Genomic DNA, 25,191 nt, shown 5'->3' with positions numbered 1-25,191 from the left:
TGAACCATATAATGCAGCTTGGGGATGAGTGCTCCAGGGCCATACCTGGCTGAAAAATCAACCAAGAAGCTTTGCACAAGCACGTCCAAGTATGCAAGGCGGGCCGATGAGATTTCAGCTGCAAAAATTATATCAATGATCTCGCGAAACTTCAACAGGAGCTCCCAATCTTCATTGCCTTCTGGGATCCTCGTTCCAAGGATGAGTGGTAAAAATCTCATCAAACACCATTTGCTGGATGCCGTTCCTGCCAATACAGCATTACTGTTCAGAAACGACATATTGATTGCAGGAGGCTTGTTTTTTGTGTCGTTCTTCCCGTACTTGAATGCCCACACCAAATCCAGATCCTGTTTGGATAGCAACCTACTAGATAAGAGCGATCTTAAAACTTGCCGAAGCACGGATTCTGCACCACCTTCCAATATGTCATGCATTAGGTCTGGAGGCAACTGCCGAGTCACATCAAAATAGGGAAGCTGGAGCAGGGGAGAGGCCTCATTGACACCATACAGACGTCTGTTGGCTGTGTTCACAGCTACAGCTGCAAGGTGCAATTCATGCCTACCTAATGTGCGTGCTTGACACATGTCTTCATGCGTTTTTTGTGCTAGCTGCTTTGAGGATATCATGCAGAATCGACAAACTCGCCCATTGCTGAAACAGCAGGAAAACCCGCCAAGGCGGTTCAGGGACAGATTGTCACCACAAAATGCAAGCACAATAACTCTGGCATTAACTTCACGCCCTTGCACACTTAATACGAGGCCCTCCTTGTGCATTGCCTTCAGGTCATCCAGCAGTGGCTGTAGTATAGGGCCTAGACCATGAGTCTTCACATATGCGTAGCGCACAAGCATGACCAGATAAATATTGTCAATCTGTGACCTATACCTGGCATGAATGTTCACCAAACTACAGTACACTGCCAGGATCTTGTGCTTTCCTCGTTTAGCTCCGAGGGGATTTACAACTTCTATTTCATCTGTGTAAAATAGAAGAATAATTGTGTGTGTGCTGCCCTCGGGAATGATAGATTGCATGTGTTCCTTGAACACCAGGCCATCTGTGTGATCTCTGTACACAGAGGTTTCATGCCTCTCAATATTTACAGGTGATTTTAAATGGGCTGCAATGTCCGGGAGCTGGCAAAGTACAGTGAGAAGCTTTGGCAATGGGACGTAATGATAGTTTGCATCCTCACCGACATAATGCTCTTCAGCTGGTACAAAAGGGAAATTTTCCTTCACATAATTGTCTCGTTTCCATTTACTCTCAATCCCATTGAACAGGTCAGGCAGAAATGAACAGCCAAGAAGATTTTGCAATTCAGGACCCATCACTGATGTCTCCATTGCATTCATAAATTCATTACCATAAGCCTTAAGCACAAGCTCGAACACCTCCTTCAGTTGGGCAAATATCTTCACAGCTGCAGCATGTGGCAAGCTGTGTTTTGTAGTGATGGAAAAAAAGAAATCCCATATGGTGGATTTAACTTTTTCCAGAAAGCGCTGAAAGTGGTCACGTGGAGCTGCAGTCTGCTGTGATTGCAAATTCCTCACAGGAGTTTTCCTATGCGAATAACCGCCGCGAAAGATTGGCAGTTCGGCGCCGTTCATTTCAGCACTGTGCATATCCGCACTGTCCATTTCGTGCCGAAGCTGTTCGCTTGACGGCAGTTCAGTGCTCCGTCGATCCCTTGGGCGCTCGAGCGACCGCTGATGGCAATTGCTGCCATTTTCTTCAAGCACGGCTGAGTGGTGACGATACAGGTGTGATCTGTAGGAGGAGAAGTTCGTGTACGTGTTGGCGCAGCCTTCGATGCCGCATATCACGCTGAAGTTCGGCTCTCCGCTGTGCTCTAACCCTATGTGCGTTATCACTCTTACCAGCTGGTAAGAGAAAAACGGGCATCTCGGACAGTACTTTGCATTCATAGTTCTAACCACAAATCACCAGAACATTGCTCGCTGGAAAGCCACACGTCCTAGGTGTTCGTAAGATTAGCAGGCGAGAACGTGAATAAGTTCATCATAGTAGACATCCGGCACATGGAAAATACGAGTCAGGAGAAACACGCCACTGAAAGCAGAATAAAGAAGCTGTCTTTTTGCTGCAGCACGGATGAAGGAACCAAACGAACGCTGTAGTCGTCGTGAACAACGCCTGGACACACGCGGGCAGTGAACACGGGTAAGGATGGGTAAGGTGGCTCAGTGTTGCCACGACACATTTAAAAAAAAAAAAAAAGTGGCTAGAACACAGAACACCTATACACTGCTAGAATATGTCTTCGAAAAATGAGTAGATCTCTTTATTCCGCTATTTGCTCTCGCTTTAGGAATGCCAAATTCAGCGCCTATAAAGGTCATTTTTATAAAACTGCACTTTTTAACAAATAGTAAAGGAAATGTCCCCGACATGAGCCGTACGTGAGCAGGATATATAAACAAGGGATACCTACAGCCTTGTACTCGCATGCAGCCGGCCAGCAACTGTTTTGGGGTTGGGAGGGGGGTGAGGCAAGCGTTACGAGTAGCTGTGGACACATATCGTAGGCAGACCAGGAATGTCCATTACACTGGCGTCTACTTCTCATTACACTGAGTAATTTATGTTATTACATTCCGAGAGTACGTCAGCACTTATAGATCGCAGACGTCAGCATTATTGAAACGAAGTGCACCTCACGGTGCGATGATGCGGATATCATACGTACGTAACGCTAATGTAATGTTTCTTGCATTGCTATAAAAACAGAGTGAACACTGGAACCACAATTGACGTTAACGCGACATGGCGCCTGTAACATAGACGTACCCTAGGAGTACACAAATAATGTTTATTGAATTTTTATGAAATTAGATAACTAGCACTACAACCACACAGAACTGATGTTGCCCCAGCACTACACCTGCATCGTGTCTTTTTCCAGAGCATTTTCAAGACATGGCGTACGTGGCTCTGTGACAGGGTGCAATTCCTGCTGGGACCCTGACATTTACTTTTTATATTCATCGGGTAAACGCTGTCGATGTCAGTTTACGATGTCTGTCCTTGCCGTATCCGGGGTAGATATAAACTATCACCTGTGGCGCGCACAAGTTTGACCACGTACGTACGGGACAGCATTTTCACGCTCTCATGTTCTCTCTTATCCTTTCATACCAATTTTGCTCCATACCAAGTTAAACAGGCGTTACTACGTTATTGTGCACCGCGTAAAATACCGTGTTATTGCGCTTGTGTCCGTCTAGTCATTGACTCCAAGTGTTCGTCATAAGCGGTGCGCAATAACGTAACAACTAGTAAATAGCTACCAACTCGCCCAAGCAAGTACATCCTTAAACAGCTTGGGGCCGCGAGAACATTCAGACGTACGATCGATCGATAGATAGAAACGTTTTGAAGTGCCTGCAGTTGGCAAAGAAATGTTTCGCATTTAGGAAGATGAGCTCCATTAAGCTTTCGTGAACGAAATTGGAAGACAGGTGTCGTGAAGAAGAATAGTGTGCCGAATAATGTGAAGAAGAATAATGCACCACATGCGCAGTTCAGTTTCAGATGCGGCTACACCAAACAACACACTAAAAGCACTTGTGTTGATCCTCGTGTTATGTTTATTCGGCTTAGCACTGACTGCTGCATGTTAAATCTGTGATGTGGTGGAAGTCATATATGTGTCATGTGCGCAAGGTCAAAATCACAGGCCATAGCAAATAGCGTCCATTGGATAATGTCGTCCTGTATCTTTGCAAATAACAGCTTTAATAACCAGTTAGAAAGCATATAGGTCTTCCTAGCTGAAGTTCCTGATCTCTCTGTGGACTCAGGTGCAATATTTTAGGCTTCAGAGCCAGCGGCTAGCTGAAGCTTTCAGAGAGGACAAGGAGCTAGGCAGCGATAAGATAAATATCTCGATCAGCAAGACCAGACTGCTCAAATCACTACAGTGATAGAGCGTGCCTTGCTTTGTCGCCGAGGAGAAATTGGCTCATACAACATGCTACTCGATGGGGTTAGTGGCACGCATTTCTTTTATTCCAGAGACGATACTTGCCCGAGAGCCAGATTTGTTGTTTGTGGTTCCGTGGATTTTGGGTGTGGTGTGCGTTCATATCGCTGTCTCATTACTTCCCGATATTTGCTCATAACATAGAGCAGCTTCCTGTAATAATTACTGTATGAAGGTGTATGACTCGTCAATCAAAAGTAGCGCTTAGCTTGAGAATTTTACCATGAAAGAAATTTCTTGTTTGACTGGTAGTAACACATTAATGTCTTAATTAATACTTAGTAAAAAAAGTGGAAGTTCCTTTCATTTTTGTAAAAAAAAAAGACCGAACAGCAGTACACTGAATCGGCGGAAATTTCAAAAAATCAGTAGATCTATTAGTGAATTGTGGCCCCTAGAATATACTGCCAGGGACCATAATTCAATCAGCAGTCGTATTAGCACTACTGCTACGGCTTCTGATTTGTATTTAATACTGTGGTACAGCGTGCCCATGATCATGCCAAATTCAATGTGTGCAGGCGCCATAGCAAAACGCGTTACGAGAAGGTTGGTCAAATAGCACGGTTGTCAAATAGTAACACTTCAAGGCACCTTAGACAGCATTATGGTTGGAACGGTTGGAATAAGAAACTGTCTGTTTATTTTTAAACTAAAACATACTTTAAAAAAATTATGGCCGTGTGACGTCGCTGTCACTGTAAAGTACCAGACCTTAACTTCACTATTTAAAGGAAAAAAAAAAGATAACTCTAGTTTGTGGTTCACTAAGTATTCCGGCTAGGTGGCGTCAGCCACCGCCCGATCTAAAGGGTACAGCCATATCAATCCATCCATCCATCGGCCGCCGCTGCGCCATCAACATCAACTGCAACGAGGAGGCACGTGCGTAGCGGGGCCATGAATTTTTGAGCGAGTGCATGTGCCGCGGCTGGCTTAAAAACGATTCTTTGTCTTGCGCCGCTGTCGCCCCATGCAATCGAAGTGCCTCGTTACATACGGCGACAGAAATGTCGCCGTCGCTTTCGACGAGCCGTGGACGGGGCGGGATTTAATTGAACACTTGAAAGGGTTGGACATGTTCTCAGAAGTTGACGCCTCTGCCATAGGCTTGACGGTGAGTCCTTCCTTTCTATATATTTCTACAGTCGTCGTGCTGCAGTGGTTGCCACAGCGTTTGTCATCGATTACTGTAGCTTTGTGTTGCATCTTTTTGCTTCGTCCATTCTATAGAAAAACCCGACAGCGCTAAGTTACATGTTATTGCTAAATTTCGCCCAATTTAAGCCTCGATGACAATCATTGCTGCACCGAATTTACCCCTCACTTCTTTAATCGTAGAAAACGTGGAAGGTATTTTTGTTGAGTAGGGAATCCTACTTCGAGATCGCGCTAGGTGTCGATTCCAGTAGTGTTCGGCATCTAGCGAGGCTGCACGTGTATGTGTAGCCGACGCTGGCAGTAGTCAAATTTATTTAGTGTGTTTATTAAATACAGTTAAATGTTGCGCTTTTCACTTGCTGTGGCGGGAATTCGGGACATGTAAATAGCACGAATGCTTGTGGCAACAGCAGGTCTTTGTTGGCCAACATTGCAACCATGACACTTCCAAATTTTTTATCCGTGTGTTATGTAGTGCCCTTCTGAGTTCTGGCATTCTTATTTTTCCAGCGTTTCGACGAAGACTTCGACGTTTTTGTCGACATTACAGAAGTGGACGTGATCGAAAATAAATCGAGAATAAAAGTCCGACTGACCAGCCAAGTCCGGTGAGTAGTTTTGCATCTTTAGCAATACACTTACAAGCTGCTTGTTGCACACTGCTTTGAGAAAAACGGTGGCTAAAGTTTTCATTTAAAACAGACCTCTCAATTGGATAAGCCTCTTAGCTTGGTAGTTGTAACAAAAAAAGGGTGAGGTGGTTTTTCATAACAGCTTGACAAAATGCAGTTTCTGTGTTGCTATTACAGGATAGCAGATGTTCTGGAAGAGTCTGCACAGCCGTCACAGCCAGCACGGACCGGTGCATACTGCCTCCCAGATGTACCACCAGACATTGCCTGGATGGTAAAATGCCACCAGCCAGGGCAGTACTTCGTAGGTCGCTCTCGAGTACTACAGTGGCTTCACCATGACTTGTACTTATACGACATGTGAGTAATATTTACGTAGATACTGTGCAATATCCTGTTTGAAAGTGCTTTGAAACTTTTCTTCACATTCATCTTTTACCCGCTCTCGTGGGTTAAAAAAAAAGGGGGGGGGGACATCCATGGTGAATAAACAAAAAAAATTGCAGAAAAAGCACTCAAATGCTAGAAAAAATATCTGACATGTCATAGTGCCATCTGTGCAGCTGAAGGAAGCTTCAATGAAGCATGACCCCTTGGTGACAAACCATGGAGTAGTCACAATGCCCACTTGTTTCCTCCCGTGATTAAATATATATTGTTTTTGTTTACATCATTGTGGTCACTATCTTCAAGGTACCAGCTGGTTGGAATGCTGCATAAAGTCTCGCTCAAATGCAAGGAGTAGAAAACAGTGGCATCAAAGTAGTGCCAGTGCCCCCTCCATATCTGTACTGACATTCTTTAATGAGCTAAAAGATCATGGTTTCAGCCTGCTTGTGGTAGCCAGCACAGAAAACTGTGATGACTCTTGAAAACTTTGTATAAGACCCAACAACAGGTATACGAACAATATAGATGCTTCTATGATGCCTTTCAATGCCTGTTGCATTGTTGGTACAGTCGACTCTTGTTAATACGAAGTTCCCGAGAACCGCAAAAAACTTCGAATTAAACGAACTTCCAATTAGGCAGAAATCACAAAAACATGGCATCTTTATTAGGTTCAAAGCCGGCAGTTCTTTACGAAAAGTAGTCGGTCATCTTCGTCTGCTTCTGTTTGCCGAATCTAGCAGTGGAAAGCAGGTTTTGGAAGGCGTAGATGTGCCCAAGTGCTTCTTTAGCGTTGTTCTCCCAAGTGAAAAACCGCTGCGCGAGAGCGAGGCCCGCAGCTACATCGGCAGCCTTCGGTTGTGGCTTGCTTTCAATGTCATCTTCGTCGTCGCTTTGATGAACGCTTTCGTGGGGCCGAACAATCTGCACAATCTCGCTGTCCGTCAGTGCACCGCACGTTTTGACTGTGCTGTCCACGGCGACATAATCTTCAAAGCAGGGGTCACCGAGGACGACGTCAAAGCTGCTGTCACCGAGAGCGGCGTCAACAATGCTGTCGTCAAGCTCGCTTCGCATTTCCACCGGCGGACAAGAAGCCTCTCCCGAAGAATTTGCCACGAAACCACAGGCCCTGAAGCAGTTGGCGATGGTCTCATTCTTCACGCAGCCCCACGCTCGCGCTAGCATGTGGATGGCACTAATTAAACTCGCCTCGTATTGCGAGGACTTATCCATGCACAGAATCATGCGCTCGATGAGATGCTTCCTGTACAGGACATTCACATTTTTGATTATGCCCTGGTCCATGGGCTGCAACACAGATGTCATGTTTGCGGGCAAGTACGCAAGATGGATGGCACTCAAGGCTGGTACGTCCATGTGGGCACTGCATTGGTCGACAAGGAACAACACCTTGCAGTTCGATGATGCGAACTTCCGATCCAGTTTCCTTATCCAGTCCCTGAAAATGTCGGACGTCATCCACGTCTTTCTGTTAGAAGCATAGTCGACAGGAAGGGTCCTGACGCCTTTAAAGCACCTAGGCTTAGCGGCCTTCCCGATCACAAGAAGGCGACATCGTTCAGTGCCAGTCATGTTTGCGGCAATCATAACAGACACCCTTTCCTTACTACGTTTATCGCCAGCACAGTCGTCGTCTTTAAACGTCAGTCTTGTCTGGTAGCAACCGATAAAAAAGCACAGTCTCGTCTGCGATAAAGATGTCTTCCGGCTGATACTCCTCAAGGTACCCGCGAAGATTCTCTGCTTTCCATGCTGCAAATGTTTCCTGGTCGACTGACGCCTTCTCTCCACACACGCTCTTGAAAATCGGGTCATGGCGCTGTTTGAAGCGCGTCAGTCATCCGTCCGATGCAGCGAAGTCGTTGATGTCCAACATTAACGCAAGAGATGAGGCTTTCGCTGGAATGACCTCACCACTGAGAGGAAGTTTGTTGTTGCGTGCCTCTCTGATCCAAATCAGCAGCGCCTTCTCCAAATCCGGGTAGGCGCCGGTGCGCATTCGCTTCCGTGACATTTTAAACTTGTAATTTGCAAAAGCATCCATTATTGATTGCTTGTTTTTTATAAAATTCGAGAGCATGTTAGGCTTAATGCCGTACTTCCGTGCAATGTCTTGCTTGGCAAGGCCTCCCTGCTCTACTTCTTTCAGGACTTCTTTCATCGCCAGATCAAGTGTTCGGTACGAGCCGCGTTTTGCCATTATTCAACGTCGTGGCCAGCCGAACACGAGGAAATAACTTGCGACGCGCAGCTGACACAGTCAACGAAACACAAGCAGAGACGAGAGAACAAGACTGACAGTGAAAGGGATAGCTCGACGTTCGACACGCCGGTGCTGACTGAACAATCTTGCCGCTTCATGCACTGTGGCCCTGCGCACAACGACGATGTCCACAACAGTGCGCTGCGGACAGCTACGATGGTGACGACAGCAGTGCGGTAGTTGTTCTGGCACTTGAAAAATTGCGCATTTTATTGAAACTAACGGTTGCCTCGAGGCTCTAGATTAAAAAATAACTTCTATTTAACCAATCTTGTGGGCTTTCAACTTCGAATTATTGAGCATTTTTTTCTATGGTGTTGCATACAAAACTGACGGGAACACCTCTTGACTTCTAATTAACCGAAAATTCCAATTAAGCGACTTCGAATTATCGGGAGTCAACTGTACATACACTGGATTTCTACTTATCTGAAAATGCCCCGCCATGGTGGTCTAGTGGCTAAGGTACTCGGCTGCTGACCCGCAGGTCGCAGGATGGAATTCCGGCTGCGGCGGCTGCATTTTCGATGGAAGCGAAAATGCAGGAGGCTCGTGTACTCAGATTTCGGTGCACGTTAAGAACCCCAGGTGGTCGAAATTTCGGGAACCCTTTACTACAGCGTATCTCATAATCATATGGTGATTTTGGGACGTTAAACGTCAGATATCAATCAATTACTTATCCAAAAATGCCTTTCTGATGTTTTGTTCTAGCCATACTTTCTGCAGTTATTACCCACAAAGAAACTTGGCTAAAGGCAACCTATTTTCTAGAAATGCAATGCCATTGCAATTGTAACTGTTGCGATTTTTATTCTTTGCATATCAAAGGGGCTCTTGCCCTCATACTCTTCTTTATCGATCTCTCGATAAAGCTTTGGTCTGCTAGTGAGTAACTTACATTCTTGCTTTTGTAAATATTTTTTCCTGCTAGGTACCCTGGGAAATTGTACACAGAGGCAGCACGGGCTTTGATCACCAGATTTCCTAACTTGGCTGATGTAGCGGGGACTGGCTATGTGAGTTCACATATTATTGCAGAATTGATTGCACTGAAAAGCTTGTCTAATAAATGCCTGCTTTTAAGGACCAACAGTGAAGCGAAATCAGTCATTGACAATAAAAAGATAGCTTCTGCAAGAATTTCAGAATTGAACATGGCTCCTCCTGTTCTATAAGCCATTATTCTAAATTGGGACAGGCAGTTACACATGATTAGCCGATGCAACATTCAATAGTGAAATGCTGCTCGCCCTCAAGGTCCCTGTGTGATGATAAATCTGCAGGCTTAACTTTGCTTCTGATTGGAATCATTGCATTTTCATTAAAAAAGTAAAAATTAAAAAATAGCAACGGCACTTTATTACATGAATACGTATTCATGATGTGAGGAAAGGTAATGTTAGAAAGCTGCACTGCCTTCACACCATCAAGTGAGTCTACCAAGAAGTCAGAATCCACTACGTTTTCGGTCATTAAATACCTCCATGAAACTAAGGGAGAGCTTCATATGTGACGATGCATTATCACTAAGAGCATTGTTCGCAGTCCAAAAATGCTTGTGCGCTGCAAGACAGCATGTAAAGTGCATGTGCTGCACCATTCTTTTTTTCTAGTTAGCTGAGTCGTGGTGCAGCAGGTGATGTTGAACATGTGTTGTGAGCCTGCAGGTCATTCCGTTTACAAAGGGAACAACCAAGCAGTGTCATTCGGTTTAGTGAGTAATGAGGAGCAGTGTAAGGAACGCCAACATGCCAAACAACATGGCTGTGGTGATTTCGCTTAGGTGTTGTGAGCTTTGTCTTGTTTTTCTTCCATCTTAATCTTTAAAAGGTGGTGTCCCTTCAACAAAAAAGTTGAGGTGCATGGAACAGCTTAGTTTTCCTCTTTTGGTCGCTAAATGAAGGTGCTCTATAGCAGCTATCTTGCATCAGTGCTTCGTTTTTGATCTCCTGATATGGTGCCGTTCATGTCTTCACAGAAGAGAGAACACCTGCTATAGGGAAAAAAGTCCCGCAATATGCTAAAACAATAATTTGTGCTTGCTTATGGGTGATGGGGTGCAACAGCCCATATGTGTGCCTGTGGCACCACAAGGGCTTAGTGTGTATGCACTGTGTTTTTCAGTGAGCACTAAAAAGTAGAACATATTCAAACTGTGCTCACCGCACCACAGTGGCTGCTTTTCATTTAGTGGTGAAGTGCAGAAAGAAAAAAGGAACATCCCAGTACTAAGAACAACTTCTTGCTGGGCGAGTTGGTGCATGTCTGTGGTTTGTAATGTTGCACATACAATCGAACAAACACAGGAAGTAAAAAAGCGTAAACGGAAAGAGCGCAAACTATCAACTGGCTTTATTCCTTTGGTTGCTGTAAATATATGCACATTTAGCACATGTCCCAAAAAAATTTGAAAGAAGGTTTGTTTACATAGACGTATGTATATGTAAGGCATATCGACATGAGGCGTGTATTGGCCCATAATCGCAATGGCAACGTATTGCTGCGTCTCTTGCAGCACACATAGAGGAACTCTGAGTGCTGAAGAGAAAAAGGTAAGCCGTAAACTTTGCCCCTTGTTTTTTTTTTTTTTTTCCCCAAGCTGATGGTTTTTTTAGCATGAGCTCCGGCTACTGCTCTCGAAAATACGTGTTTGCATTCTCCTTTCTATGCAAGTAAGACGTGCAATAGCATTTGTATTCGTGTTCCCATAAATTGTTGCATGCCAAAGCAAGGCAGTTTTTGCAATGTTTCCGCTAGCAGCTGTTTACCAAGTTAAGGCGACTCATACACTTATGCAGAAGCCACCTTCATGCAACGAACTTTATCACAGCTAATTGTGTGTGCCTACGTTTCATTGCATGTGCTGAGCACATCGCATGCTTGAAAAATGTACGCAGTCATGCGCAAGTCATCCCACTAACCGATGGCATGCACTTGCTTCTAATTGAGCATGTGCCGTTACCCAAACATAATAAACAAAACACATCAACGAAATATAGGCACACGCAATTAGCTGTGATGAAGTTAATTGCATAAAGGTGACTTCAGCGTGTAACATAAGCTTCTCCGTCACTTGGTAAATGGTTGCTAGCGAGAACATTACAAAAACTGCCTTACCTTGGCACGCAACAATTTTCGGGAACACGAATGCAAATGCTATGGCTCGTCTTACTTGCATAGAAAGGAGAATGCAAACACGTATTTTCGAGAGCAGTAGCCGGAGCTCATGCTAAAAAAACCATCAGCTTGGGGAAAAAAAAAAAAAAAACAAGGGGCAAAGTTTACGGCTTACCTTTTTCTCTTCAGCACTCAGAGTTCCTCTATGTGTGCTGCAAGAGACGCAGCAATACGTTGCCATTGCGATTATGGGCCAATACACGCCTCTCGTCGATACGTCTACGTAAACACACGTGAGCCTGTGTGTACTGCGCCATGTGGAGCCTCTAACATAGCTGCTATGCACACAACGGCGGACAGATGGCAGCGATTTTGCATAAGGCCTATACTCGCACATAGTACTTCAAAGCACCAGCATTTGCACGCCAGCTCAATATTTATTGATCAGAGGTGTGAGCTATCGAAAAGTCAACAGGCAGTGGGGATTCCTAGAAATTTTCGATAAAAATATTTCACGTGAGTCATCTCTTTCAATAAAAATATTCTCACCGAGTTGCGATCGCTAATATTTCATATTTCAAGGAACGAGATCGAAAGGTGTCAAGTAAGGCACAGAGCACACGAGATATTAGTGGTAAACAGCATTGACACAAAGTTCAAGGAAGTCAATTGCATGCAAATGGACTCACTGGCTCACTGAGACTGATAAACAGCGCTAGTCTGAGTTTTGGTGTCTCTGAGTCCGAGCGAGTCCCAAGGGCAAAATATATTTCATGAGTGAGCGTATGTGAGCTCTTCATCTTTGCCGACCTATGTGTGTGCCATTTCACATGCTAGATGGTGTTAGTTGCATCCGGCGGCTTGTCGTTCTCTTAGCTCTTTCAAACTGAAGGTGCAACTAGCTGACAATAAGCACACTACTTATGTGTTGTGAACTGCAGCAATCAATGGACTGTGGTATGAATAATTGGCCACCAGAAAGCTATTGCAAAAAAAAAAATAACTGCACTTCAAAATTGTTGTCACAGCCCTTTTAAGGGACGTGGCAATGAAAATTATCTTTATTTATGAGGCCAAAGGGATGAAATTCGGCATGCAGATGTCATTTGTTGTGCTGATATCATAACTGGAATCGGTTTTGAGCTATCTAATGTACCTCTTGAGTTACAACACTTGATAGACTCTCATTGTCATCCCAATATTAATTAGCTAATTAGACATAAGCTTGTCAAAATTTTTGCATAAGGATATTCACAAGGCTTCATTTTGTGCCATAATGCTATTGGTTTATTTTTAATATTTAAATAAGCACACAAATTTTTTTAATGTCCCAGACATATTGTCTTACCAACAACTTTTATAAAAAGCCAATTAGAAAAGTCCGTATGATGTGTACACAAATATGGACAGCTTTACCGCACTCACCCATGTTTGAGAATCTAAGTGCAAAAAACGGAATGGCTATAGCTTAATTTGTTGTGAAATGGCATAGGGATGACTGACAGCAACTGCTCAAAAAATTGAAAGCTGAGAAAATGGAGCCCAAAGATTTTGGAGCTAGAAGTTGATAGAATGGAACTCTGAAGGAAACTGGCTTTATTTTTCATTGGAGAAATGCATCTTTGTGGCTATCTAGAGCTCCAATTTGTCCTCTTTATGATGCCAATATGGTGGCACTGTGCCAAGGGAGAGCTTCAAATTTGCATCTTGCTATGCCCAATTTTCACATAGCTTTTTTTGACGACATCCCACTAGTGAAATGCTTGTTTCTCAACTTTTACTGCTTATTTGGGTCTAAAATCACACTATGATGTGACACATGGTCTCAGGATTGCAGAAAAGAATAATTGAAAAACTGAACATTTTGACCAAATTACGATTCCCATTGCCACGTCTCCCCTTAAATATGCTCTAACACAATAATCATGTTCTGGCATAAGCTATTTGAAAATATTTTGTGCACTAGAATCCGATTTCAGAGCAGACATAGTGTTGGAAGTTATAATTATGCGCCTAAAATACCCCCGAGACCAAATTTTGAAACTCAGGTGCATGTGTGCGATAGTCCTGCATGCGTGAGCACTTCTTAGTGATTATTAGCGAGAAATGTTGCCGTTAAAATATTTTAATTTAATTTCAAAGTAAGCAAGAGTGCGCATCTGAGTTTGCATCAACTCGCAACATCACCACTAATATGACAGAGACAGAGCTCCATGTGATGTTTCGAAAGAAAAGCGAGTATTGTCAACATCACAAGATGTCATGCAGTGCCCGCGTGCACAATACACCAACTGAAATCTGGCAAGGACTATTTTTTGTCACCTCCCCACGCTGTCTTGTCACGCTGCTCTCAATGTGGTAGTTGTTGCTTCGGCCAGGATTGCTCTTTTTATTTTTCTGGGGGGAAGGGGGCACATATTTAGCACTGGCATCGTTTCATTGTTTATCACACATGGGGCCCAGTTTTTATAACTGAGAACAACACCATGGCTTAAATGCACATTATCTCGCACTCTCTCTTTCTCGGACACTGGTTGCTTGTTGGTATTTAGGGGAGCATTTTGAACTGACATAAAATTGTTCTAATTCAGTGATGCTAGCATTATTTATACAATGCATTTGAGCATTAATGATTCAATTTTGGGATGTCCAGACACAAAGCTACAAACTGCAGAAATGAAGGAAAGAAGTGTAAACTTAAGGGCTCATTTTTTTTGTAAACAGATTATTCCAAGAACTAACAGACAACAACGCCAAGGAAAGTATAGGGAATGCTATCAGAAGTAACTGTAATGTAAATGTTAATAAAAGTGAACGAAAAAATAACTTGCCACCGGCACGGATCGAAGAGTGTTCCACACTCATTGTAGTGGCAATGGGCAACACTGACTGACCCTCCCACGTTTAAATACACATATAGTATACCCATAAGGTGGATGGGGGGATGACCACCACTGTGGCTCAGTGGTAGAGCATCGGACGCATTATTCAAAGGCCTTTGGGCCGGTACCTGCCAGTGGCAAGGTATCTTTTCGTCCACTTTTCTTTTGTCACATTTACATTACAATTACTTTTAATACCATCATCTATACTTTTCTTGGCATCATCACCATCTATTCTCATTATTAATCACTTAAACTGCAGTAATGAAGTTACAAGCAGAACATTCAGTGTAGTTTCCCTTTAAGCTCAATAAGTACCCTTGTGGGGTCAGAAAAAATAAAAACAAAAGCAGAACAGAAGTGCCGGGGAGGTAAATTTCTTTTTTCATATTTTCTGTTATAAGTTATTGATTAGAGCAATGTTTATTTTCAAAAGAAAAGGGATGAATCAATAACAACTTTCCGAAATACTTTTATTATGTGATCTCACTCAACCAAACTGTGATGACAGCTGCTGCAGTGGCACTCATTCCTTGTACTTGTTGCCAGTCATACTTTTGTGTGTGAGGCGATCCATGATCACATGATTGCAGTTACCTATTTAAATAACATATTTAGTAACTCTCTCGTGCTTTACAGGATTCATGGCGAGAAGCTCTAAGATTTAAAGCCAAATATGAAAGGAAGAAAATGAAGGCATTAACAAAGGAGAACACAGAAAGAATTCCGCGGAAGAAGAAGCCTACAGAGGACGAGTGCACTGCTCCTCGGCGCACTGAGAGGCCTAGTGTACGTATTTCAAATTTTGCACAGCCCTGCAGACATCAGGTTTGTCTTTGCCATCTGGCCAACAAAATTTATCTGTGCTTTCAGGCAGCTGTCTTGGCTGACGCAGAAGATGCCGAGACCATTGCTGGTCACGTTTTGGCAATGACGAAAGAAGTTGCAAAGGCCAGGCCCGACATGGCCTATATTGAGGACTGTATGAGCAGAACTTTGCCAAGCAGAAGGGAGTGGGTGTCCCAAGACAGCCCATCTGTTGATGACATCATTAAGAAGTACCCTGCTCTTTTAATCGGCTCCATCGTAAGTTTTTCAGTGTGCATTCATGAATCGAAAGTGGCTAAAAAGTGCCCAGGGAAATAGCATGCTCTGCTGTTTCGGCCACATCCATCCATTCTTGAGATGTTTGTTTTGCAATTATTTGTTGTACAGTTGTTCTAAGTATTTTATTAGTTCATCAAGCTTTTCAAAATTTTTATTCTGCAGTTTATTTGATATAAACTATTGAAATGTTATTTACTGACTGTTTGAATTGTTCACTTTATGCTAACATGATGCATATGTACAATGGCTTGAACAAGAATGCAGTAAAACCCTAATGTACATTTTTGATTAAAGTGTAAAAAGTACACCTAAGATGTGAAAAAACAGGAAAAATGAAAATAATTTAGCATTGCTGAGCTGTATGGTTTATTTCATTGCTTACACTTATTGCTTTTACTGTTGCGTGGTTCTGTCCAACACACAACCCGAGAGTCTGCTTGTTTAGGGAATATCAGGGAAGCTCGAAACACAGAAATCGCTTGTTGTGACGTCAAGATGGGGCAGAAAGGGGATACAACATCCTTTCTACTACTGATAGCATGAAGCGAGTGAAAGCAGTGTTTGAGTAATATTTCAGTTCATCAAAGAAGCAATGGAGAGTGCCTCTGAACTTGACGCAATATAGAAGTCGCACAAAGAGAATATAAAAGACGAAGCAACAACTGCAAACCTTTGGCAGATAGCAGAGCAACTCTTGGATTTGTAATCTAGAGTTGCCAGTTCTGCTTATAACAGGAGGATTCGGGCTTCTTTTTCTGCCGATTTGTTTGGAGAATTTTTCAGTCGCCTGTCGCGTTTTAGTTTGGGGTAATTTGCATTTCCAGCAAATATAGTTATTTTAGTTGTCACGTTCCAGAATCCACATTTGTCATTTACTAATAACATTTTTGTTGACTGAAACGTGAATGCATAGGCGTTTACAGGGTTCCCCATAAAGGGGGCCAAAGGTTCGTTGCAGTGGCCCTCAACCCTACTAAGTCTACGTATGGGGAAGATTTTTTGCTCCCCCTTCCCTTAGGTGACTAGGTGAGCTAGGCTGGCCCCTGTGACCCGCTTTCCATGTGCAGGCCTATGGTTATGTGTTCAAACATATGTTGAGGGAAACTCAAGTAAACGTCAAATATATGTCGGGGGAAAATTATAAATAACGTTCATCATGCCATGGCAACATAATGGAAACCATGCTAAGAAGTATCTATGTGCTTTTGTTGATAGTCTTGTATATTGATTCAAGAAATCGTGGAATCACTAGGATTATGCCAAATAGGCCAATTTAGTGCTTCAGCACTAATTTGTGAATGCAAGATGAACTTACTGGTACATTAGTGACAGTAAAAGGGTCAAATAAAACTTGCAACATTGCCTGGTGCATTTACTCATGACAATCAGTCAGTTGTTCGAGTGCCTGGTGTAATACCGTAGAAAGTCTAGTGCTACGGCAGCCAAAGTGATCACTACTTCACGATACCTTTGCGAGATTGTCGCCTTATTTGCCAATGTTTGGTAGCTACAACATATCACTGTTGGCATTGTTTTGTGTCATTGTGGTTTGTAGGAGATGGCCGAATGCCCTGCAATAGTGACTTTGAAAGCAGTTGTCTAAAAAAATGGCTCCTGTGCCAGCTCATCTTAAAGCTATTCTCTAGTACATGCATTGCCACACTCAGCCACAATCTAGTTGACAAATGGAAATTCAAATTAAACTGTGGAAGGTTAGAGTGGCATCATCCACAGAAACATGGTAAATTTATGCTATTTTATTGGCATTATGTGATTCATTTTGAGGCTGTAAAAGAACAACTAAAGTGCATGCAGCACACCCATTCAGGGGAAAGCGAATGTGTGCCAAAATTGGCAAGGTGCATGCTTTGATAATTTATGTTAATTTGGCTTGCTGTACAGAGCAGCATAAAGTATTTTTGAAGGTTTTGCAGTAAGTCTGCAGTTGTCCTTGCTTATATTAAAATTTTATAGTATACTTGTTTTATGACACAACTGGTGGTGCGTCACTGATGTACATCCCTTTGTCTCTGCACTTTTGGCTATAGTCACTCATATTACATCATAGCGACAAGCTACTAACATCTAGATTTTCAATAGCTATATTGACCAAGCGGCAGGAATGAGTAATCTGTTTGCTAAACAGCTTATTTCGTCACTTGCTGCTTCAATGCATCGAATTCCTTGGCAGGACTTACGAAGATTATGTCCTGCTATGTACTTTACTTGTGAAACTGGCAGATAGTAACCTCCGCATTTTATTTCAAAATTGCCCTTTTGTGCTTGGTAGGAGTAGGTCGAACCTTTTTATAAAAGACACTGATTTAAAATAGAAATTGGTATAAGAGACAGCAGTGTGTCTACATTGAAATAGGTGTTGATAAGAAAATGCATAAGTGATACCCATGCTTATAAGAAACACCGCATAAAAAGACAAGAGTTGCTCCTCAGTACAAATTTCTTATAAAGGGGTTCAACTGTATTTGAAAGTGGCTTTGTTTGCCTTTTTGAAAAATTAACAAAAAGCTGGTATTAAGAAGACCGGCAGAAAGAAAGAAAATTTAGACAGTAACAAGGTTAGTTGAGCACACTAATAACAAATGTCTGGTATGTTCCAAGGAACCATAAATATACTCAGCTCAAATGCATTCGCTAGCAGTTTATCTCACATCCATAGCACCATGGTGCTGTGGATGGCACTGCAAATCCAAAACTTAGAAAGTATGTCCCATTTCAGAAAACTGTTGCAAGGTATGAAAATGATGCTTCAAAGCCTTTTTCATAACCTGGTGCACAGTCTCATTTCCTAATATTTTTTAACTGCACACGTATCTGAGCACTTCTGCAACTCCTTAAAAGGGAAAGATATTATGCATTTGTAGCACGAAGCTCAACCGAAATCCTCGTGTATCTTTTAGGATGAAAGCTTTGTTCTGTCCATGGAAATGTTGAGGAATCCATGAAAGTTTTTTTGTAGCTTGGTGCTACAAATGTGTGGTTGTCCATTTTTGTTTTTGTAACAGTAACCGTCTTGCCACATTGCAAGAGCCCATAAAACTGATTAACATCATCTTCAGCATTTTTATTCATATTACTGTAATCGTGAACCTGACTACACGTTTTGCAGTGCTGTGACCTTGTGCAATGTTGTACCGCAGATGCAAGTAAGTCTATAGGGTTTACCGTCATTAAAATGCCTTATGAAAATTTTATAGGTGCAGCTGGAATTCAGGTTGCTTACCAAAGTGCCCATAATGGAGAAACTGGAAGAATTCTTGGGGCCTGCTTCAGGAAAAATAGTAAAAATAGCCAGACAGAAACGTCACATGCAAAAGTTTCTGGAAGACCTCGATGCTGTTCTTGTCGATGCCTCTGAAGATGCATCCGAGGGTAATTTCAAACATTTCTACGCTAACATTACCACCTTTCTTTGTATCTAGCTTCCAGTAGCGCCATTCTTCCGATTTTACGTCAAGCAAATTGGGTGCTGTAAAATTGAATGTATTAGGCAAGATTTGTTTGCACAGTTCTACATTGGTTGACTCAGAGCATGCGTTCGATTAGTCTATCACTATATGCACTTGTTTTGAAAATGCAATGTCACACTCCTAGAAACTGGCATTAAGTGCCAACGACGTGATTACAGGTAGCTATTACAGAGATAAATTTATTTCAAGAGCTCATGTACAGAAGCAATAAAAATTGCTTAAATATCTCAGCTGCTGAAGATCTTAAACTGCCTCTATTTGTGCAATACATTCACCACTGCTTGAACTTCTCAGCTAAAGCTAGGTTGAAATACAGTTCATTCTGTGCTCAAACCAATAAAATAAAATTTAAGAAAATAAGTTTTGTTCAATGATGGAACCAAAACTGAAGCACAGATGAGCACAAGCAAAAGACCAGAATGTTGGAAACAAAGATTACAGAAGAGGCAAAGTTCTGTATTTGTTGTGTGCCATGTGCGTTTAATTGCAAGCACAGCCTGCACGCCCACACAACGAAGTTGGTTGGTGGTCGATATAATGATGCTCACTTATTCTTGACGAAGTAGGGCAGTGACGCTCTTCCGTGTTTTAGTATCGCGGCTGAATGTGGGTGAATTTCATTTCTTCTCAAATATTACTAGAGGTCGGTTTTTGAAAATTTCTAAACTGCAATGGGATTTTTGCATGAATGAATTCAATACTCCCATTTCACAAAATGCCTACCTCCACTAATAAAAAAAGGTAATTTAACATTCTTACATACAGTTCAAAGTGATTTCTTTAGTCTTTTTAAAGGGGTCGTAGCAGGCAAGATGGGTGCCACTGTGTTTTCCAATACTTTTCTTGAGTTTTCAATTTATTTCTGTGCATTCTACATTTGGCAATGGCAAGGATTAAAATTCGTGCCAAAATTTTTTTCACATCTGAAAGCACGAAGATGTAAACTGCATCTTCTAAAGGTACGATAAAAATTTTGTTATATTATGTCTTGCAGTGCTATCCCCAATGGGAATTAGGTTCTGCTGCTTAAACACCATAGCAATACACAAACTAGTTGTGTAGTAATGTAGATGTAAGTAAGCACGTCTACTCCTTCTCACTTCACATTAGGTATCCAGCTGGTCTGTGGTGCACGTGACTGTGAATTTCGCTTGGCTGGGTGACCCTGCATACTTCCTAAGTTTGAGTGTAGTTACCATGACTACCCCATAAAAGATAGTCAGTCATGTACACCATTACAGCCTCTATGTTTCTAGTGAGTTGCTAAAATGGCAGTTTGAATCCAGCTTGTAGCTTTTGCATTTAAGTACTTTTTGAAACAGTGCAACTCACGGTTTTTTCAGAGGTGATGCTCACTGCTGCTATTTGTGTCCTTCCGGCAATGGTGAAGGAAAGAATGGATGCTTTCATCTGCAAATTTGTGAGTATAATTCATAGTTTGTATATTACTTTCCCTGTGAACTGCAGTTGTGAAGTTGCCATCTGTGATAAATGTTTGCTATATCTTTTGCAAGTGAATTGTTGAAAAGCCTTTCAACCAGCCATGTCCAAGACGACTTTCACGTACCATTTATGCATAGGTTACCCAGTACAGTAGAAGCCCGCCATAATGTAGCCCGCTCGGAGGCTACATCACTGTCAGCCACTCTTTGCATTGTTTTTATAGGATTCAATGAATCGGTATCTCCACTGTTTGAAATGCCATGAACTGGCACTCCAAGCTGACCAGAGTGGGCACGTTGATTTTTTATGCAGCCCGAACTGGCTTAAGGATGCATTCAGTGATGTGATGTTGTGTATCGCGAGCCATGATATGGTTTTTATTCGTGTCACCATAAGCATAGATCTTAGAACCTGTGTAATGCTATGTAAGCACGGCATCTGTGCCACCGTCGTCATCCCCAGCCTATTTTTGTGTCTTCTGCAGAATGAAGACCGCTCTAAAATTATCTCCAATTTACCCTTTCTTGAGCAAGCCGATTCAGTTTCATCCCTGTGAGCTCCCTAATTCTGTCGCTCTAGGTGATTCCCTGCCTTCTCGGCTTTTCCTCTTTTTTTTTTTGCATTCATTCTGCTTCTCTTGCCCCCAGTTGTTTGTTTTACTCTTTGTATGGCCGCACCAAGTTTATTTCTTTCAACCTGCAGTACCCGACTGTCTCACCCAATCTGGTGTTTTCTAATAGCTTAATGTTTTACCAACCATTTCCTGTTTCATGGTATGGTACATGGTCCTTAAAGGGATACTGAACAAATTTTTGGCCACCAAGATATTCAATCAAATTGGAAGTGGGGTCCTCAAAGTGATCGGGACAACCTTCATTCCAGGCAGAAACTACAGGGAAATAATGAATTTAATGCGTTTTTAACAAACTACTACCGCATCCAGCAGCCACGCCGTTCACTACAGGAGGTGATGTTTCGTGACGTCATACCCACCCGAGATGGGCACACTAACAATGCGGGCCCTCTACTCGCTCATCTCCCCCTGCGGTTCCTAGAACCGGTATGAACAGCAGCGGTTGCAAACAGTTCTCCCCGCCGAGGCCAAGTAGCTAGGCAAAGCATCAGTGCTTTTGGGAAAGAGTGAGAGAAGAGGACAGGAACTCGTGCGCCCTGCATGTTTCTCGGCGAATGTGATGGCATGGTTTCCACTCGCACACAGACGCCACGGGTTGACAATTCATGAAAAATACAGGCAACTGTTCAAAAATATGGGAAATCAACTGTTTATCAGAACAGTCACATCTTCTGATTATAATCACGAATTTTAGTCAGTTTTCCAATTTTTGTTCAGTATTTCTCTAATTTTTATTAAGTTTCCCTGTTAGGCTCTAAGCCCAGATTACTTGTTGATCTGGTGGTACGTAGAGGTTTGCATACTTTTCATTTGAGGAACAGTGGCTGATTCCCTGTCATGATTTGAGAATGCATGCTTTATGCACTTCTGCCCATTTTTAATTTTGATTAATTTTTTTTCATAAATAGGCTCCCCTTATAGGTTTACATACGCTTGTGCAGACTCCAGGGTAGGCAGCCAATAATGAACTCTTTTTTTCTTTACTATTAGCTTTGTTGATGGCATATTCCTTTTTAGGCATAATTTTGTAGTTCTTGATATATATAGTCAATCTTTTTTTTCAATTCACTGCCATGTGTTAGCTCACATAGTTCTAAAGTGTTTTTTGTGCAAGGTTTTTGCAAATTAAGGGCACCTAGGCCAGAAACTGCATGGTCTTATCGCACTCAGTTTACTTGTGGGTTGTTTCTGTTGTCATGCTAGCATGCCATGCCTGCTCAATTTTTTTATGCCTTCAATGGAATCTCTTACAATAACATTTTCATCGATAATGCAGTTCTAAATGGAGTTCTAATGCAGTTCGATAATGCAGTTCTAAAAGACAATCTAAATATGATTGTATGTGCCAGTACCCCTATATATAGCCAAACAAATTGGAGTCATGTAGCTTTGTTATATTTTGCGTAACTGATTGCCAAATTCGAAAAAAGCAGCAGAGCAAGTAAGCGTGGCACCCCACCTCTCCGTCATTATTAATTTACTGTGCTTCGAACAATTTTTTTTACAGCAAAACCAATTGCGGATCTCTTCTTTCCACTGATCAAACAACAATATAAAATTCTGAAAAAAATTTAAGAGGTCGACCAGCCATGGTTTGTTCAATCTTACGTGGAATCACACCTTTTTCTTTTTTTTTTTTCAGAACGAATTATTGGGTTGTGTGTAAACAAGACCAGTCACTAAACTGTGGATAAGCCTGTAGCCTTAGTGCGAATGCTTTATGAATTATTAAGAATGTTCCTTCTAGTTTGGAAGCATGCTTTGCAAATTAATTTCAGTTTCATTTATTTGTCAGTGTGCCGTAAAACATTACGTTTTATCTGTTCCTACATAAAGGAGCTGTTGTAATAATGAAGCAACAAGTTTTTTGTTGAAGTGTGCTTTTTTATTTTTGTAGGACCCCACAAAGACGCACTACGTGCCCACAGTCACATTCATGGGAAATGTGTTGACATCTGATGCATTTGCTGTGAGGCTGGAGGACATCGAAATTGCAGAGAAGAGCCTCTTGGCAGCAATTTCCACCCAGATGGCACTATACTGGGCTACCAATATAGTTTTTGATAAAAAAGCTCAACGAACGTTTGACGTTCTATCCCGCGCTCTTAAAGTGAAGAGTGGCCTACGGCCAACACCACTAGTCAGCGTAACACTGACCACCCTGAGCCATTAATGAATAAAGTTTTTTGAACGAATAGATGTGGATTTCTTATCTCTCCTGGAGCCTCTGTGCCAGACATGGCGCAACCTAATGAAAATCATGTTCTTGAAAACTTTTTTTCATTTGCCGCTGGGAGAGCTTGACGGCTGGTTTCTTAAAGAGCACTCGCACAAGTAATGAACTACATTGAGAGACATCGATCATGAGCAACTGCATGCGACTCTGATGAGGAACGTTGTGAAAGAGTAACCATCGCTCTCATTGGCGTGGAATATCCATTCTTCCCTGCGGGACTAATGGGAAAGAGTAACAATTGCTCCAATTAAGAGCACTCAGAGAGAGCAAGTGTTACTCCTGTGAGAGTATTCACAGAGCATATTACTCCTTGTAAAGAATAACCATCGCTCCCCGGGGAGTATTGATAAAGACTATCTGTTACTCCATCAGGGGCATACGGAAGGACTAAGCGTCACTCCCATAGGAGCATTGACAGAGAGTATCCATTGCTCCTTCTAAAGAGTAACCATCACTCCCCTGGGAGTATTGAAAAGGACTATCTGTTCCTCCATTGGAAAGAGTGTCACTCCCATAGGAGCATTGACCAAGAGCATCCGTTCCTCCTTGAGGAGTTTAGGAAGGGAGCAATGGATGCTCTCATGCGGTGTAATTGCAAAGAGAACTGTTGCTCCCCTGAGAGTATTAAAGAAGACTATCTGTTCCTCCTTTCAGGAGTATTGGGAAAGAGTAACCGTCACTCCTGTGGGAGTATCAAATAAGACTATCCGTTACACCTTTGAGGAGTATTGAGCAAGAGTAACCATTGCTCCCATGGGAGTAGTGACAGAGCATCAGTTGCTCCAGTCAGTTACTCTCTGAAAGAGCAACTGAAATTGGGGAGTAACGGTTCCTCCCGTCGCAGTTACTCCCGAAATGGTGCAATGGGTGTGGCAAGTCAGTTACTCCTCTAAAGGAGTAACCTCGACCCCCCTTTTCCTCCTTTACTTTTTAGAGTGTAGGCTCTCTTTTCCATGAAGTCGTGCGAAGATTACTAGGAAAGGTGTTGCGGGGCCCGTTTAAATTTTATTGGTTCACTTTGACGTGTGCGTAAAGCCCAATCACTGTTTTCGTCTTATCAGTTTTGCGCTCTTACCCGGTGTCATGTCACACCATCTAGCTTATAGGTTCTACCGTAGTTCGCTTTTTAATTTGCATTCCCAATCATTTCGTATCGCCACATCCGTGTTTAACGTCACGGAAGTTTCTTTATCATGAGTGATGACGATAACATCGGACGACGCTGGATTTTTCGAGCAATGACTCTCGCGGTTTGAAATTTGTTGGTGATGTTTCTACGCATGACCCACCACGCTAAACGAGAAAAAAGAAAAGCAGCGCTGCTTTAGACAAACAAAGAAACACAAGGACGGACTTCGTCCGTATCTAAACTATAGCGCTGTTACTATAGATGAATCCTTACCGGCGAGCTCGCTTTCAAACGCTTAAACCCCACATATCAATCAATCGCTTTCAAACACTATTAAACGACTGCGAAAGTGCCTTGTTTTGTGTACGTATGTGTAATTATTTTCTTATATTATCTATCCCTCCCTATTCTTATCTCCTTTTTAAAGACGATAGTCTTTCTTGGGGACCTTCAACGAAAAATTTTTTGTCTGTCTGTCTGTGTGTCTGTACATTTCTCAGTTTGTCCGCCCTTAACGATACCTCAAACGGCATCAAACGGCCAACACCATCAGCAGCGCCCACCATTATTGCTCAAGATTTAGCGTTCATAGTTGTGCGATTGTCAATTAAAAAGCAATTATTGCGCATATATGAGACGCCATAACAACACGTCGATGTTTTGT

At 42.4% G+C, this 25,191-nt stretch overlaps 2 protein-coding genes across 3 annotated transcripts in view; one reads left to right on the top strand and one right to left on the bottom strand.

Annotated features, from left to right (window-relative positions):
• Positions 1–25,191, bottom strand: part of Rph (Rabphilin) — a 219,934-nt gene that overhangs the window by 108,327 nt on the left and 86,416 nt on the right. The gene's annotated exons all lie outside the window — the stretch shown is intronic.
• Positions 377–23,357, top strand: LOC142803636 (uncharacterized). 2 transcript variants are annotated; one of them, XM_075889093.1, is made up of 9 exons: positions 379–5,135; positions 5,690–5,787; positions 5,989–6,171; positions 9,423–9,507; positions 15,130–15,279; positions 15,364–15,576; positions 18,813–18,987; positions 20,429–20,505; positions 23,060–23,357. In XM_075889093.1, exons 1-9 carry the CDS (start codon positions 4,992–4,994, stop codon positions 23,333–23,335), a joined length of 1,401 nt encoding a protein of 466 aa, XP_075745208.1. In that variant the 5' UTR covers positions 379–4,991; the 3' UTR covers positions 23,336–23,357. The 2 variants fall into 2 exon arrangements, with proteins under 2 accessions (XP_075745207.1, XP_075745208.1); XM_075889092.1 differs by having other exon boundaries at positions 377–5,135; positions 15,130–15,576.

This window comes from Rhipicephalus microplus, chromosome 3 (assembly GCF_043290135.1).
Source record: "Rhipicephalus microplus isolate Deutch F79 chromosome 3, USDA_Rmic, whole genome shotgun sequence".
Lineage (NCBI taxonomy): Eukaryota > Metazoa > Arthropoda > Arachnida > Ixodida > Ixodidae > Rhipicephalus > Rhipicephalus microplus.
Note: the sequence above shows the minus strand (reverse complement) of the source record. Positions and strands in the feature narration are given on the sequence as shown.